Source organism: Myotis lucifugus, unplaced genomic scaffold (genome assembly GCF_000147115.1).
Source record: "Myotis lucifugus unplaced genomic scaffold, Myoluc2.0 scaffold_37, whole genome shotgun sequence".
In the NCBI taxonomy this organism is placed as follows: Eukaryota; Metazoa; Chordata; class Mammalia; order Chiroptera; family Vespertilionidae; genus Myotis; species Myotis lucifugus.
Genome location: NW_005871085.1, coordinates 1,032,558 through 1,045,550, shown reverse-complemented (window position 1 = coordinate 1,045,550; position 12,993 = coordinate 1,032,558). Strand labels below are relative to the sequence as shown.

At 41.0% G+C, this 12,993-nt stretch overlaps 1 protein-coding gene across 1 annotated transcript in view; it reads left to right on the top strand.

The window, feature by feature from the left end:
* YBX1 (Y-box binding protein 1) overlaps positions 1–12,993 on the top strand; it is a 24,330-nt gene that overhangs the window by 504 nt on the left and 10,833 nt on the right. Inside the window, exon 2 of the mRNA XM_014454649.2 lies at positions 368–758. Within this exon, the coding sequence (XP_014310135.1) occupies positions 368–758 (391 nt within the window). The remainder of the gene's footprint in view (positions 1–367; positions 759–12,993) is intronic.

Here is a 12,993-nt window from a genome sequence, read left to right as displayed (position 1 = left end):
TTTATTTTGACATTCAGGATTGGGGTGTTTTGGATTACTTCTCTTTGGACCCCGCGTCTCATTTTTGGCGCGAGAGAACATGAGCATTTAAACGACTAAAGAGTTTCACCATTAGTATATATACTACTACAGACTATGAATCTCCGCTCTCGCAAGAGGTGACAACAGTTTTATTACGTTTTAATGATGAGGTAGGGAGACCTGGTTGGAGATTTGGTCCCGCGCAGAGAGCCATCGGGCACCTCCCAATTTTTCCAAATAAAAAAGCTTGTGCAACAATGTTATGAAAACAGTAGGCGGATTCTGGGTTCCCATTTCTCTTTTTCAGCTCCAGATGCCCTTTGATTGCTAAAAAACAAAAGAGAAGATAGGTTGCCTCCAAAGCCGAAGTGGGCTGGGCGGCTTCCCCTTTCCTCACGTGCTCTGGCGCCCCGCGGCCCCCGCCCGCTGCCTCCGTGCGCACCCTGCCCGGGCCCGCGCCCCTCTCCGTGGCGTCCTCGCGCTCACCCACGTGGACCGCGGAGGCGCCGAGGGCCTCGGATCGCGTCTCCGGAGCAGGCTCTACAGATAAAGAGAAAGGCTGTCAGGTGGCCTCGGGCCGCCACCGGGAAGCGCCCGAGGGACCGGATGCTGAAGCGTGGCGGTTTTTTAAAAAAAAGGGTGCCTGGTAATCGTGGTTCTTTTTCTCCTCCAGCAACGAAGGTTTTGGGAACAGTAAAATGGTTCAATGTAAGGAACGGATATGGTTTCATCAACAGGTGAGCTGACCATCCTCCCCCTTGCACTCTGCTCCAAGCTGCAGGCTTTGCGGATTCGGGATTGTTTAAGCTTGCGTACGTCGGTTGCTGCTCTGGTGTGTGAGTGGGGTTTGTGTTTTCCTTTATGGCTGAAGGGATTAGTGGATCTAGAGATGGTCTTTGTTTTGCAACAAATATTAATCTGAAGTTAACTTAAAGGCAAGTGGAATGCGTGATCCATCCCCTGACAGGGCAGACCGATGAAAGTAAGATGGATGTAATTCTGTGAGACCGGCCCACCACATTGTTATGCTTATTGTTATACGTTACTGAAATTGGTATCTGAAACGGTGACCCATTGGTTAGTATATAGGTTATTACAACTTGTTAACCTTTGGAGGTAACATGATTTAACAATGCAATTATGTGAGGTCTGGTCAAACTGACTAAGGTTGTAGTGCCTTTGTTTAACGTTTCAATATACACAGTTTGAATGCCTTCGACGAATTTATTCTAGGACTGCTTTGACAACAAGAGCTGTTTTCATTTGCTCATAGAGTAACATCTGGAATAAAATGGCCCTGGCCTTCCTCAATAATTATTTCTTCTACTCCTTTGTCCCCAAATCATATCTATTAGGTCAATTTTATTAAAGCTTTGCTTACAGCTTTAATAATCAGAGAGGCCTTAGTCCATTCTAACAGCTTCCTTTGTAGTTGAAGGCAGGGGTACAGACTGCATCTCAGGAAGGATGCTTAGGGTTGTTTGCAGCAACAGTGGAGTGGGGTGGTTTGCTCAGTGCTCCCCAGTCTCCCCTGTGAGCGAGGCATCCTCCAAGATGGCTGCCAGGCTGGCAGTGCAGTGCTGGTGTAGTGCACCCTGTGTGCTGAGAGGAGGCTCAGCATCTCACTAGTCTCAGTGGTGACACCATACAGTCGTCTCAGCATTTTCTTAAATCCTTACTTTAGAAGGCATTAAACAACTAGAGGTTTAAAAGACACAAGAAGTAATACCAATGCTTGTGAAATGGACAACACTGCAGAACACCAAATGAGCAAGATCAAGTTTAAAGACAGACATAATTGGGTGATGAAAAACCATTCATTACTCAACCATAAAAGTATTGTGGGGGAGAGCAAAGGAAATTGTAAGTATTGATGACCCGTTTTCCACGTTTGCAGTTGTGGGGAAATATTTTGTTCCAAAATCTTTAGGAATTTTCCATCTGTTCTTACACTGTCTGCCTTCCTGTGACAGGCCAAGGCTACATTTTTTCATTAGTTTTTTGATAATGGGTTACAAGTGAGGAAGGAAGGGAATACTTTGGTGCTTATAATTGACCACTTTTTAGTTGATTGATCTCTTAACTTATTAGCATTTCAGTTAGTATTTCCATCTTAACAACCCTTAACAGTGATTTTTGAATTTGTGTGCTTACTTTGGAAGAGTGCATATTCCTGCGCTCTTCCTGCCCAGCCTTGGATTCTCTGGGTCTAGGGTACATTTTTAACAAGAATTCCAGGGGATTATGGCTTGTGGGTAATAACCTTGAAAAACATTGCTTTTTAACCTTGACCCAATATAATCAAAGGATATCACTGGTGTGCACAGTAGAAGGAACTGTAATTTGCAGCCCTTTCTGTGTAGATTGTAGTTTGTGTGTGCTTTTAAAATTGTAGCATGTGCTTTCTGTTTTGCTGTATTTTGTTAAAATGGATATAGGTTATAATCTTTTTGAAGTGAATAATTCAAGATGAAAGAGTAGTTCTTTACATTTCTAAATTTTTATGTGATGAGATGTCATTGCTTGAATATTTCTGTTCTGACTTGCAATCAACACAATTGGTCATCCTCCAGGGCAAGTTAAATGTAAATTGGTTTTTGGTGATCCTTTGTTTGGACTGTCCAAACCTCAACTATTCTGTCAAATTAACTGGCTCAAATGTGCTTTATATTTCTAAATTAGTTGTTTCAATGATTCTGAGACTTGAATAAGACACTCTATAATCTGACTGCGGCTAAATCCACGAGAGGTTTGCCTTGATTAAGGGACAATGTATGTCTTAAAGAACTAAAGTTCTTGATGCTAACAGTTGGTTAAGTATGTAGAGCCACCTGGAGATGTGGGAGGTGGGGGGGGGGGGGACAATGCCTTTTCATCTAGTTTTTCTAAGAAATTCATTTTGTTTGTATACTGAGTCTGCAGAAGATAATTAGATAATGTGACCAAGAAGGTCTTGTTTACCCTCCCCCCTTATTTTTAAGTTTTACTATGAAAAACTTGACTCAAAACTGTTGAAGGCGACATTAGAAGGATGCCACGTGGGTCAGTGGTTTCAGGATTTGAACCTCTGCTTTTTTAAATTAAAAACCTGATTTTTTTGTCTTTTGCTTCTAGCTGTTGTGGATTGATCCATGCTTACCAAACTCAAAAGGTTGGCATGAATCAGTAAGTTTATTTTCAATGGGACATGTATCTTTTATAATGACCAGAATAGGAATACTTTTCTATTCTCTGGGGTAATTTTTTTTATTGATTTCAGAGTGAGAGATAGAAACATCAAGGATGAGAATCATTGACCAACTGCTTCCTGCCCACTCCCTGCTGGGGATCAAGCCCACAACCTGGGCACGTGCCCTGATCTTGGATAGAACCATGACCTCCTCATTCATGGATCAATGTCGGCCAGGATGGACAATACAGTGTCTTAAAAAGGAATGTGATTAATTTCTGTCATTTAAAATTCAGGAGATAGCACCAAAAATATCTAGAATTTTACCTTTAGGGCCTATAATCCCAGGCAAATAAAAAGTTCTGGGTATGAATATTATTATCACACTAGAGGTCCGATGCACGAAGATTCATGCAAGAATAGGCCTTCCTTCCCCTGGCTGCCAGCACCGCCTTCGCTCCGGCCCAGAGCCACCTTTCCACCTTAGCACTGCCCAGAGGCCTGGAGTGGCCGAGGCGGTCCCAGCTGCCTCCATCTTTGTCACATCAATGTGCATATTCCCTCCTTATTGGCTGTGGGTGCCTCCATCTTGTTGCAAAGTGATGGTCAATTTGCATATTCCATCTTTATTAGATAGGCTTTAAACAAGGCATACATTCTCTTTATTTACCACAATCTGTTGGGCTTAGTTTTGTCCTGTTGATTTCCCTTCCTGCCTGGCCTTTGTGTGTGCATTTGAATGTATTACCCATGAGCTAAGAAACAGCACTTAGCTATCCCTCTTTACAAAAATACTTAGTCGTAGCTGTCAAGTGTGTTCTCCCTTGGCAGGGGTGGGGGAGTATGGGTGCCCCTTTTTGGGGGTTTCTTGTGTGTATAAGGTGACTTCCTTCACACAATAAGTAAAAGTAATGTTTATCAAATACTACCGTTATTTAAATGCCTTAAATGAACCAATCCATATAATCCTCAAGCCTTTGAGATACAAGTACCATTCTAAGGCACAGAGAGCAAATTGGTCCCAGGAAGAGACTAGCTAGCAATGGGCAGAGCTGGGATTTGAACTGGATTTTCTGACTCTGGAGTTTGGGAGTTTGTCTTCACTGCTGTTCTACAGTCTCTAGTCATCAATTTGGTGGCTGTCCACATAGTTACAGATAATTTCTTAGGGTGGCTATTCTTAGCTATTTAGTCTTTCAATAAGCTAAATGATGTCTAGCATGTCACTGGAGCTCCTGTGTGCTGACTACTAGTCCTCAGATTTGAAGAGCTCTACTTTTCACTGCCCGTTTCATGTAATTAAGAATTGCTATAATAGTACCAGTTTACCCTATAGATTGGCTTTACAAATTAAAGGACTTGCTTAATAGTTAATATTGGGAGGCAATTAAGGAATTAAAGGAGAGAACATCAGACCTTAATTTCACTTCTGAATCTTGTTTTGTTGATTTTGTATGGCTGAGCTAAGAATGGGTTTTACCTTTTTAAAGGGTTTTTAAAAACATGCAATAGTGTCTGTGACCCCACAAAGCCTTAAATACTATATGGTTCTTAAAAGGAATAGATTTGGGGACAGGGGAAGCATAATAATATATTTAAGTAGTTCCCAGATTATGTCTTAAAACATGACTTAGAACTGGGCTCTTATGGCAGTGACTTGAATATAGAGCACTTTAGGATTGATTTAGATGCTGATGTTGGCCAGAAATCATCCAGTGTTCACCAAGTCGCTGATATGTAAAATCTAGAATAGACGGGTAATGTGTTCACTTTCTGCTTTCCTAGTAGGGTCTGTAATTGCTGAGTCTCCTACCCTTCAAATCTCAGCCCTTGGAAGCACATACAATCTAGCTCACTTAAGGCAGGCAGAATGGTAAAAGGTAATGTGGGGAATAGGAGTGTGTCTCTGCTAGGTGTTTGGAGTGCTTTAAAGAGAACAAATAAAACAATAAATGGGATTTGTGATCTTACAGTCACCTGTAGGAATTGGAAATTGGTGTGTGAATACTTTGGAATTTGGAGCATATACAGGGTATCCCCCAAAAAATGCATACACTTAACATTTGATAGCTCAATTGATGTTTCTTTTCAGACTTAACTCATTGGAATTAATAACGGTATTCAATGTGTGTTTCCATTTTGGGGGGAAACCGTGTAGCTGATAAATCCTGGAGTTTGTTTGTGTAACCAAAGGGCTATAAATTAATTTATGCAGTTGGAAAAATTAGGCAGTTAAAATTGGCTTGGTTTGGTAATCTGCAATAAGAGCATTTCATTATGGCTAGATAAGCTTCTGTGGTAGGTCTTGTTTAAACCAATCCTGTGGTGTGGCAAAAAAATGTTTCCTAAAATTTTTAGGATTTCTTAAAATTATTTTAAATATGGATAGATTTAATAATATAGAAATTTAGTGCTGGCTTACATGTTTATACCTTTGTTGTACTAAATTAGGAATTATTAAAGAGACTTCTATTTTTTTAAAATCCCAGCAGGATTTCTTCCTTTTTGTTTATTTTTTTAAATACATTTTTAAAAAATATATTTTATTGATTTTTTACAGAGAGGAAGGGAAGAGGGATAGAGAGTTAGAAACATCGATGAGAGAGAAACATCGATCAGCTACCTCCTGCACACACCCCCCACTGGGGATGTGCCCGCAACCAAGGTACATGTCCTTGACTGGAATCGAACCTGGGACCCTTCAGTCCGCAGGCCGACGCTCTATCCACCAAGCCAAACCAGTTAGAGCTTAAATACATTTTTTTTTATTTAAAAATATATTTATTGATTTCGGAGAGGAAGGGAGAAGGAGAGAGAGAAACATCAATGATGAGAGAGAATCATTGATCGGCTGCCTCCTGCACACCCCCTACTGGGGATCGAGCCCGCAACCCAGACATGTTCCTTGGCCGGAATCGAACCTGGGACCCTTCAGTCCACAGGCTGTCACTATCCACTGAGCCAAGCCGGCTAGGGCAAATACATTTTTATTTCAGAGAGGAAGGGAGAGGGAGCAATGTTATAAATATCAATGATGAGCAAGAATCATTGATCAGCTGCCTCTTCTTGCACGCCCCACGCTGGGGATCAGGCCCACAACCCGGGCTTATGCCCTGACAGGGAATCGAAACGTGACCTCCTGGTTCATAGGTTGCTCTCAACCACTGAACCAAGCCGGCTGCACTCTTTCTTTTTCTTTAGCATTCTCCTAACTTAAAACAATGTCTTTTTTTTTTTTCCTTCAGTCTCTTGCTCTCTGTGTGGTTCCTTTTTTTTCCTTGAAGGCATACTGTATTCTCATTTACTGAATGACAATACTATACTATTTCTAGATAGGTTGAAAAACCTGCCAACAATGTTTTTTTCAGTAAAATTTTTCAGTAGTAAATGTCTTCATTAATAAAAGAAGTGGAGTACACTTGCTCTGCAGGAGAATGGGATGACTGACGTGTGATCTATAGAATGACACTGTTGGAATAGTAGCAATAAGTATAAAATACATATCCGGTTGTAAAGACTTAGTATGAAAAGAGAAATGTAACATCAATTTTTTATGTTGATTATATATGTTGAAGAAATGATAAGATTAATTTGCCTGCTTTTACTTATTATAACTACTAGAAAACAAACTTAGATGCAGTATTTGGTTTGTATTTTATTTCTGTTGGACAGCAGTTCTAGAACCCAGAATGCAAGTAAGATTATTTCAATTGGCAGCAGTATGGAGGACCTTAGGTTTGATTATATAGTGTGGCCTTGATTAGGTTTTTAACCCTTTGCACTCCGAACCATTCTGGACATTGGCTACCAGCTACTCGACGCTACTTTGTGGCGGAAACGTGCATTTACAGACCCTCGTATTATTTAGTATAATTTTGGAACCAAGTAACGTATTATAATGATATTGGACTTATATGAATTGGGTGACATCGAGGAATGTATATTTGCAAAAAAACCAATATTTTATTGTTTATAATTTTGTACAGTATGATAAGTTTTATAACACTCCCCAATATGCATTGCAGGCTGATTAGTGCATGTTTGACAGTAATAAGTGGTTTGACGCCTGCCACCAGGTGTTTTCCTGTTAGAACACACAATGCAGTCCCGTTTTCTTTGTCCCACATCGGGAATATGTAGTTTATTGTTTAATCTGACACAAAACCCGCTGACATTTCTTGTATATATCTTAGTAATTTTACGATATTTTGATTTAATTTCTTGTGCCATTTCAAGATAAAACTTCAGGGAAACATGCATGTCTCAAAAAGTTGCGTTGAAATAACTCAATTCCCCGTAATCACTAATAAACTGCAATGTCCCCTGAGAGGGGACATCCGAGTGATATGCTAGAATTCCGATGTCCCCTGAGAGGGGACAGCAGAGTGCAAAGGGTTAAAAAGTGATAATTATCTAACATTAAGTAGGTATAAAGTCCTCACTTTATAAATAAAGCAACTTGCCCAAGATCATGTAGTTAGGGATAGTATAGCCACCATTCCAACCTTGGTTTCTAGTGGTCCTAGTAAGGAGCTCTCAACCACTGTCCTCTATATTCTGCCTGCCCTCTCTCGTGCGTCATTGGATTAGAATGGCTTAATGTAATATATAATATGTAGAAAACCACAATTGGTAATTCAACTGCTGCATTGGATTGAATGGTAAGGGTTGTAGCAGAGCCCTGGTCTAAATACATGGAATAACTTTGCCTACTGCAAATGAGGATGTGTTAGGGATGCTTGTTGTTGTTATTCTTGCTAAAAATTGGGAGATGCCGTATACAGTAATCTACCTCTAAAGCTAAAATGTAAAGATTTCTGAACTGGTCCTTTATTGAGTTCTCAACATAGTAAAGACCAAGACTTGTGGACTCAAATTCTACTACTGTGAGCAGATGCTTCATTTTCCTGATTTGTAGAATAGGGAGTTAATAATAGCACCTACCTCAGGATTGAATGATACAGATAAAGCACTTGGCAAAGTATCTGGAACTTAAACCCGTAGTAATGTAAGCTGTTATGTATCTATCTGGTTTAGTTTTCCCATTTTGCAGGTGTAAAAGATCCAGTGAGGAGGAGGCAGCTTTTCAAGGTTACACGGCTATTAATAGTAGAATGAGGGCTAAAAATCTGCTTCCCTGTTAGCAGTGAGGAATTTCTGGGTAGTCATTTAACAAGTTGCAGCTAGATTGATTTACTGCATCTAAACCATAGTATTCTATCTTGGCTAGAAACTGAATTTATGCTGTCAAGTTTCCTTCTAAAATCAGATACACTTTGGTCATGATGAAATAGTTCCTTCTCCCCACCCCACCCATGTCTATGGGGAATATAGTCCAGGTTCCTCGAGATAAGATTTGATCACACTACTCAGAAAGTCACTTGATTTTAAACTTAGGGATTGTTTCTTTCTGGAATTTTCCATTTAATATTTTCAAACGACGAAGGGGAGCTCTACTATAATTCCTACCTAGTAGGCTAACAGAATAAATGAGTACTGTGTTGCTTTTGACATGACATCATTTGCCAACCTGTAGTATTGGTTTCTACATATAGTCATCCCAGTATCTGTTGAGATTTGGTTTCAAGGCCCCCACACACACACACCAAAATTCTGAGGATACTTAAGTCCTATTGCTTACTGTAACTGAGCTCAAAGATTGCAAAAAACAAAACTGGTTGAAATAGCCAACAACTTTTAACCTGGGTATGGATGAGGATGGCATCAAGGAGCTCTTAGATTATGATTCCTTAGAAATTGACTAATGAGTTCTTGAAGCTAGAGAGTCAGGAGAAACGAAAACTATGAGACCCCCGCCCCCCAAGAAAATTCACTGTGAAGGATTTAGCACAGTGGTTCTCAACCTGTGGGTCGCGACCCCTTTGGGGGTCGAACGACCCTTTCACAGGGGTCGCCTAAGACCATCGGAAAACACATATATAATTACATACTGTTTTTGTGATTAATCACTATGCTTTAATTATGTTCAATTTGTAACAATGAAATTGGGGGTCACCACAACATGAGGGACTATATTAAAGGGTCGCGGCATTAGGAAGGTTGAGAACCACTGGTTTAGCAGAAGGTTTTGCAGACCTCAACAAGCTTGTTTAAAAGTTTGAAAATATGGACCCCCCCAACATCAAAAGATTTTTCAATAATAGAGTAATGTTCATGGTGCATTATCTGCACACAACAATTCTATGATGAAAAAAAGAAACCACAGACAAGTTTCTGAAGAGTGACACCTCAGTAAGAGCCTCAATTGAGCAGGTACTTCAGAAGGCCTTCCATGAAGAAGGCATTGTTATACCAGAGCTCCATGCTGTGATTTCCCCTGAAGGACCTCCCAGTGGGACAAGATGTGGAGGAGGAAGACCCTAATATTGATCCTGACCCTGTGTTGGGCCTAAGCTAATGTGTGTGGTTATGTCTTGGGTTTTTTTACAAGAACATTTAAAAAATTTATCATATAAGTATATGAAGAAAAGATATTTTTGTGCAGCTATACAATTTTTGTGTTTTAAGCTAAGTGTTGTTATAATAGTCTTAAGTAATGGAAAGTAATGCCCTCGGGCAGTGATGGCGAACCTATGACACGCGTGTCAGGTGACAACGTGAACTCATTTTTTTTGGTTGATTTTTCTTTGTTAAATGGCATTTAAATATATAAAATAAATATCAAAAATATAAATCTTTGTTTTACTATGGTTGCAAATATCAAATTTCTATATGTGACACGGCACCAGAGTTATGTTAGGGTTTTTCAAAATGCTGACACGCTGAGCTCAAAAGGTTCGCCATCACTGCCATAGGGCGGCCTTCACATTCATTCACCACTTAATTCACTGACTCACCCAGAGCAACTTCCAGTCTTACAGGCTCCATTCATGTTCAGTTCCTTATACCAGCATACCATTTTTATCTTTTATACTGTATTCTTACAGTGTCTTTTCTGTTTAGATACACAAATACCATTGTGTTTACAGTTGCCTTCAGTAACATCTTATACAGGCTTGTAGTCTAGGTTTGTGCAAAGGCATTCTGGTTGCACAACAAAATCACCTAATGATGCATTTCTCAGAATGTATTCCTATTAAGCAACACATGATGTATAAAGTAAATGCTATACATAGCATACATCAGTGACAGTGTAACACTCCTCTTCCCCCAAACCCCTTTCCCGGGTGCACCCTGGTTGGCTGAATCCAGGGGTGTGGAAGCTGCAGGTGTAGGGGTCCAGCTGTTTTTCTAGGAGATGACGGTCTTGTACTTTTTTTGGTTGGATCCAGAGAACTTTATTGCTAGTGCATGACAACGTAGGGCTCTCTAAGCTCCTTCCCTTCTTCAGCCGGTTTGGGATGGAAACTGGTGGTCAGGAGATTCTCTGTTGGATCGATTGGGGCAAGGACTCCCCAGTATCCGAGGGCCTTTTACTCCTTGGAGACCATGTGGACCATAAGGTTGACCACCCTTTTGCTGTAGCCCAGTTTATTGTCATACCAGGAAATGAGCTTGACAAAGTGATCAACGCCAGCCCCAGCATCAAAGGTGGAAGAATTGGTGTTGCTGTTAAGTTGCAGGAGGTGGCCTGCTCCTTAGTATATAGCCCAGGACGAAGGGGCCTTCTGGTGCCTACTTCACCACCTTGATGTCTTTGTATTTGGTAGCTTTCTTAGGTGGCAGGTCATATTTACATCAACACATTGTTGATAGGGGCACGGAAGGCCTTTCCAATGAGCTTCCCATTCAGCTCAGGGATGATCTGGGTGGCCGTGATGGCATGGACTGTGGTCATGAGTCCCTTCATGATGCCAGCGTCATGGATGAGCTTGACGGGGGGTGGCGGGAGAGGCTAAGCAGTTGGTGTGTGGTACAGGGAGGCATTGCTGACAACCTTGAGGGAGTTGTCATACTTGTATGGTTCACACCCATCCCAAACATGGGGGCATTCGCAGAAGGGACAGCAATGATGACCTTCTTGGCTCCAGCCTTCTCCATGGTGGTGAAGACACCAGTGAACTCCACAACATATTCAGCACCAGCATCACCCCATTTGATGTTGGCAGGATCTCATCTCATTCCTGGAAGATGGAGATGGACTTTGCATTGATGACAAGTTCATGTTCTTAGCCTGTGCCTTTGAAGTTGCTATAGGTATAATCATACTGAACATGTAGACCAGTTGAGGTCAATGAAGGGGTCATTGATGGCAACAATATCCACTTTGCCAGAGTTAAAAGCAGCCCTGGTGACCACACGCCCAATACAGCCAAATCCATTTGCTCCGACCTTCACCATCATGTCTCAAGGTTGCAGCTGTCTGTTGAACAGGAGAAGCAGAGAGCCTCCTTGTACTGTTTTTAAGAAGATTGTCCTAACTAGATAAGTAGTTTTAGTAAATTTTCTATACCTTCTGTAACCCTGAAATAAAATTCATAAACTCCTTTATTGTTGTTACTCCTCACCTGAGGATTTTTAGAGAGGGGGAAAGACAGAAACATCAATGTGAGAGAAATACATCGTTTGGTTGCCTCCTGTACACGCCTGGACCAGGGCCTGGCCCTGGGAGGAGCCTGCAACCTTGACCAGAATCGAACCGGACCCTTCAGTCCGTAGGCTGATGCTCTGTCAACTGAGCCAAACCAGCTAGGGCAGATAAACTACTTATATTTCTTTTTATTACAGTGTATAATGTTTTGATATAACTAAAGAAGACATGATCAACATTCAGTGCTACTACAAATATGGATTGATAAAAAGAGCACTGTATTGGTTGCCCAGATACACTAGCAGCATTATTAATTTTAAAAATCCCTCTCCGCCCTGACTGGTTTGGCTCAGTGGATAGAGCATCGGCCTGCGGACCGAAGGGTCCCGGGCATGTACCTCGGTTGCGAGCACATCCCCGGTGAGGGGTGTGCAGGAGGCAGCTGATCAATGTCTCTCTCTCATTGATGTTTCTAGCTCTCTATCCCTCTCTCTTCCTCTCTGTAGTAAATCAATAAAAATATATTTAAAAAAAGAAAAATCCCTCTCCATGGAAGTTGCATATTTAGTAAATTTTGATGCATATTTGAACAGAAAAAAATGCTAGATTCAGAAATCAAATACATTTACTTACAAGAAAGTCGAGTAGGATACCACATAATTTTTACCTAGTAATTCAGCAAGCCTGACACCCTTCAACCCATAATGCAAATAGTGCCCCCTGTCTCTGGGACAACTTTAAATGCCTTTTGGTAGCCAATACTGCCCTCGTTGAGAATCACTCTTGGAGACTCCCCACCTTTCCTAATTTTTCTCTACTAATTTTCTAAATTTCTACCAATTTTTTGTTTGTCCCCTTACAGCAAGGGTCAAGAACCTTTTTTCTGCCATGGGCCATTTGGGATGTTAATAACATCATTCACAGGCCATACAAAATTATCAACTTAAAGGTTAGCCTGCTATATTTGGTCAAACATTTAATTCACCCCTAATACCTTGTAAGAGCCAGACCAAATGGCCTGACGAGGCTGGACTTTCCAGCCCCTGCCATCATGTTGGACTTAAAACTAATTAGTAATGGTTAATGGAACTGTTTGTAGTCCTGTTAAATATCCTCATGTTAATGATATTCCAGGTTATATGGATTCTTAGGTGTATGCTTTGCTCCATGGATCAGCCAGGAGCCCCATAGTCAATAAGCCAGTCAGTCTAGTTCATTGTAATCTTTGTTCCTTTTGTCATTACACAATAGAACTACTGTTGAGCCCTCTGACTCTGGTTTACTAACAGAATGAAGAGGGTGGGAGATCTCA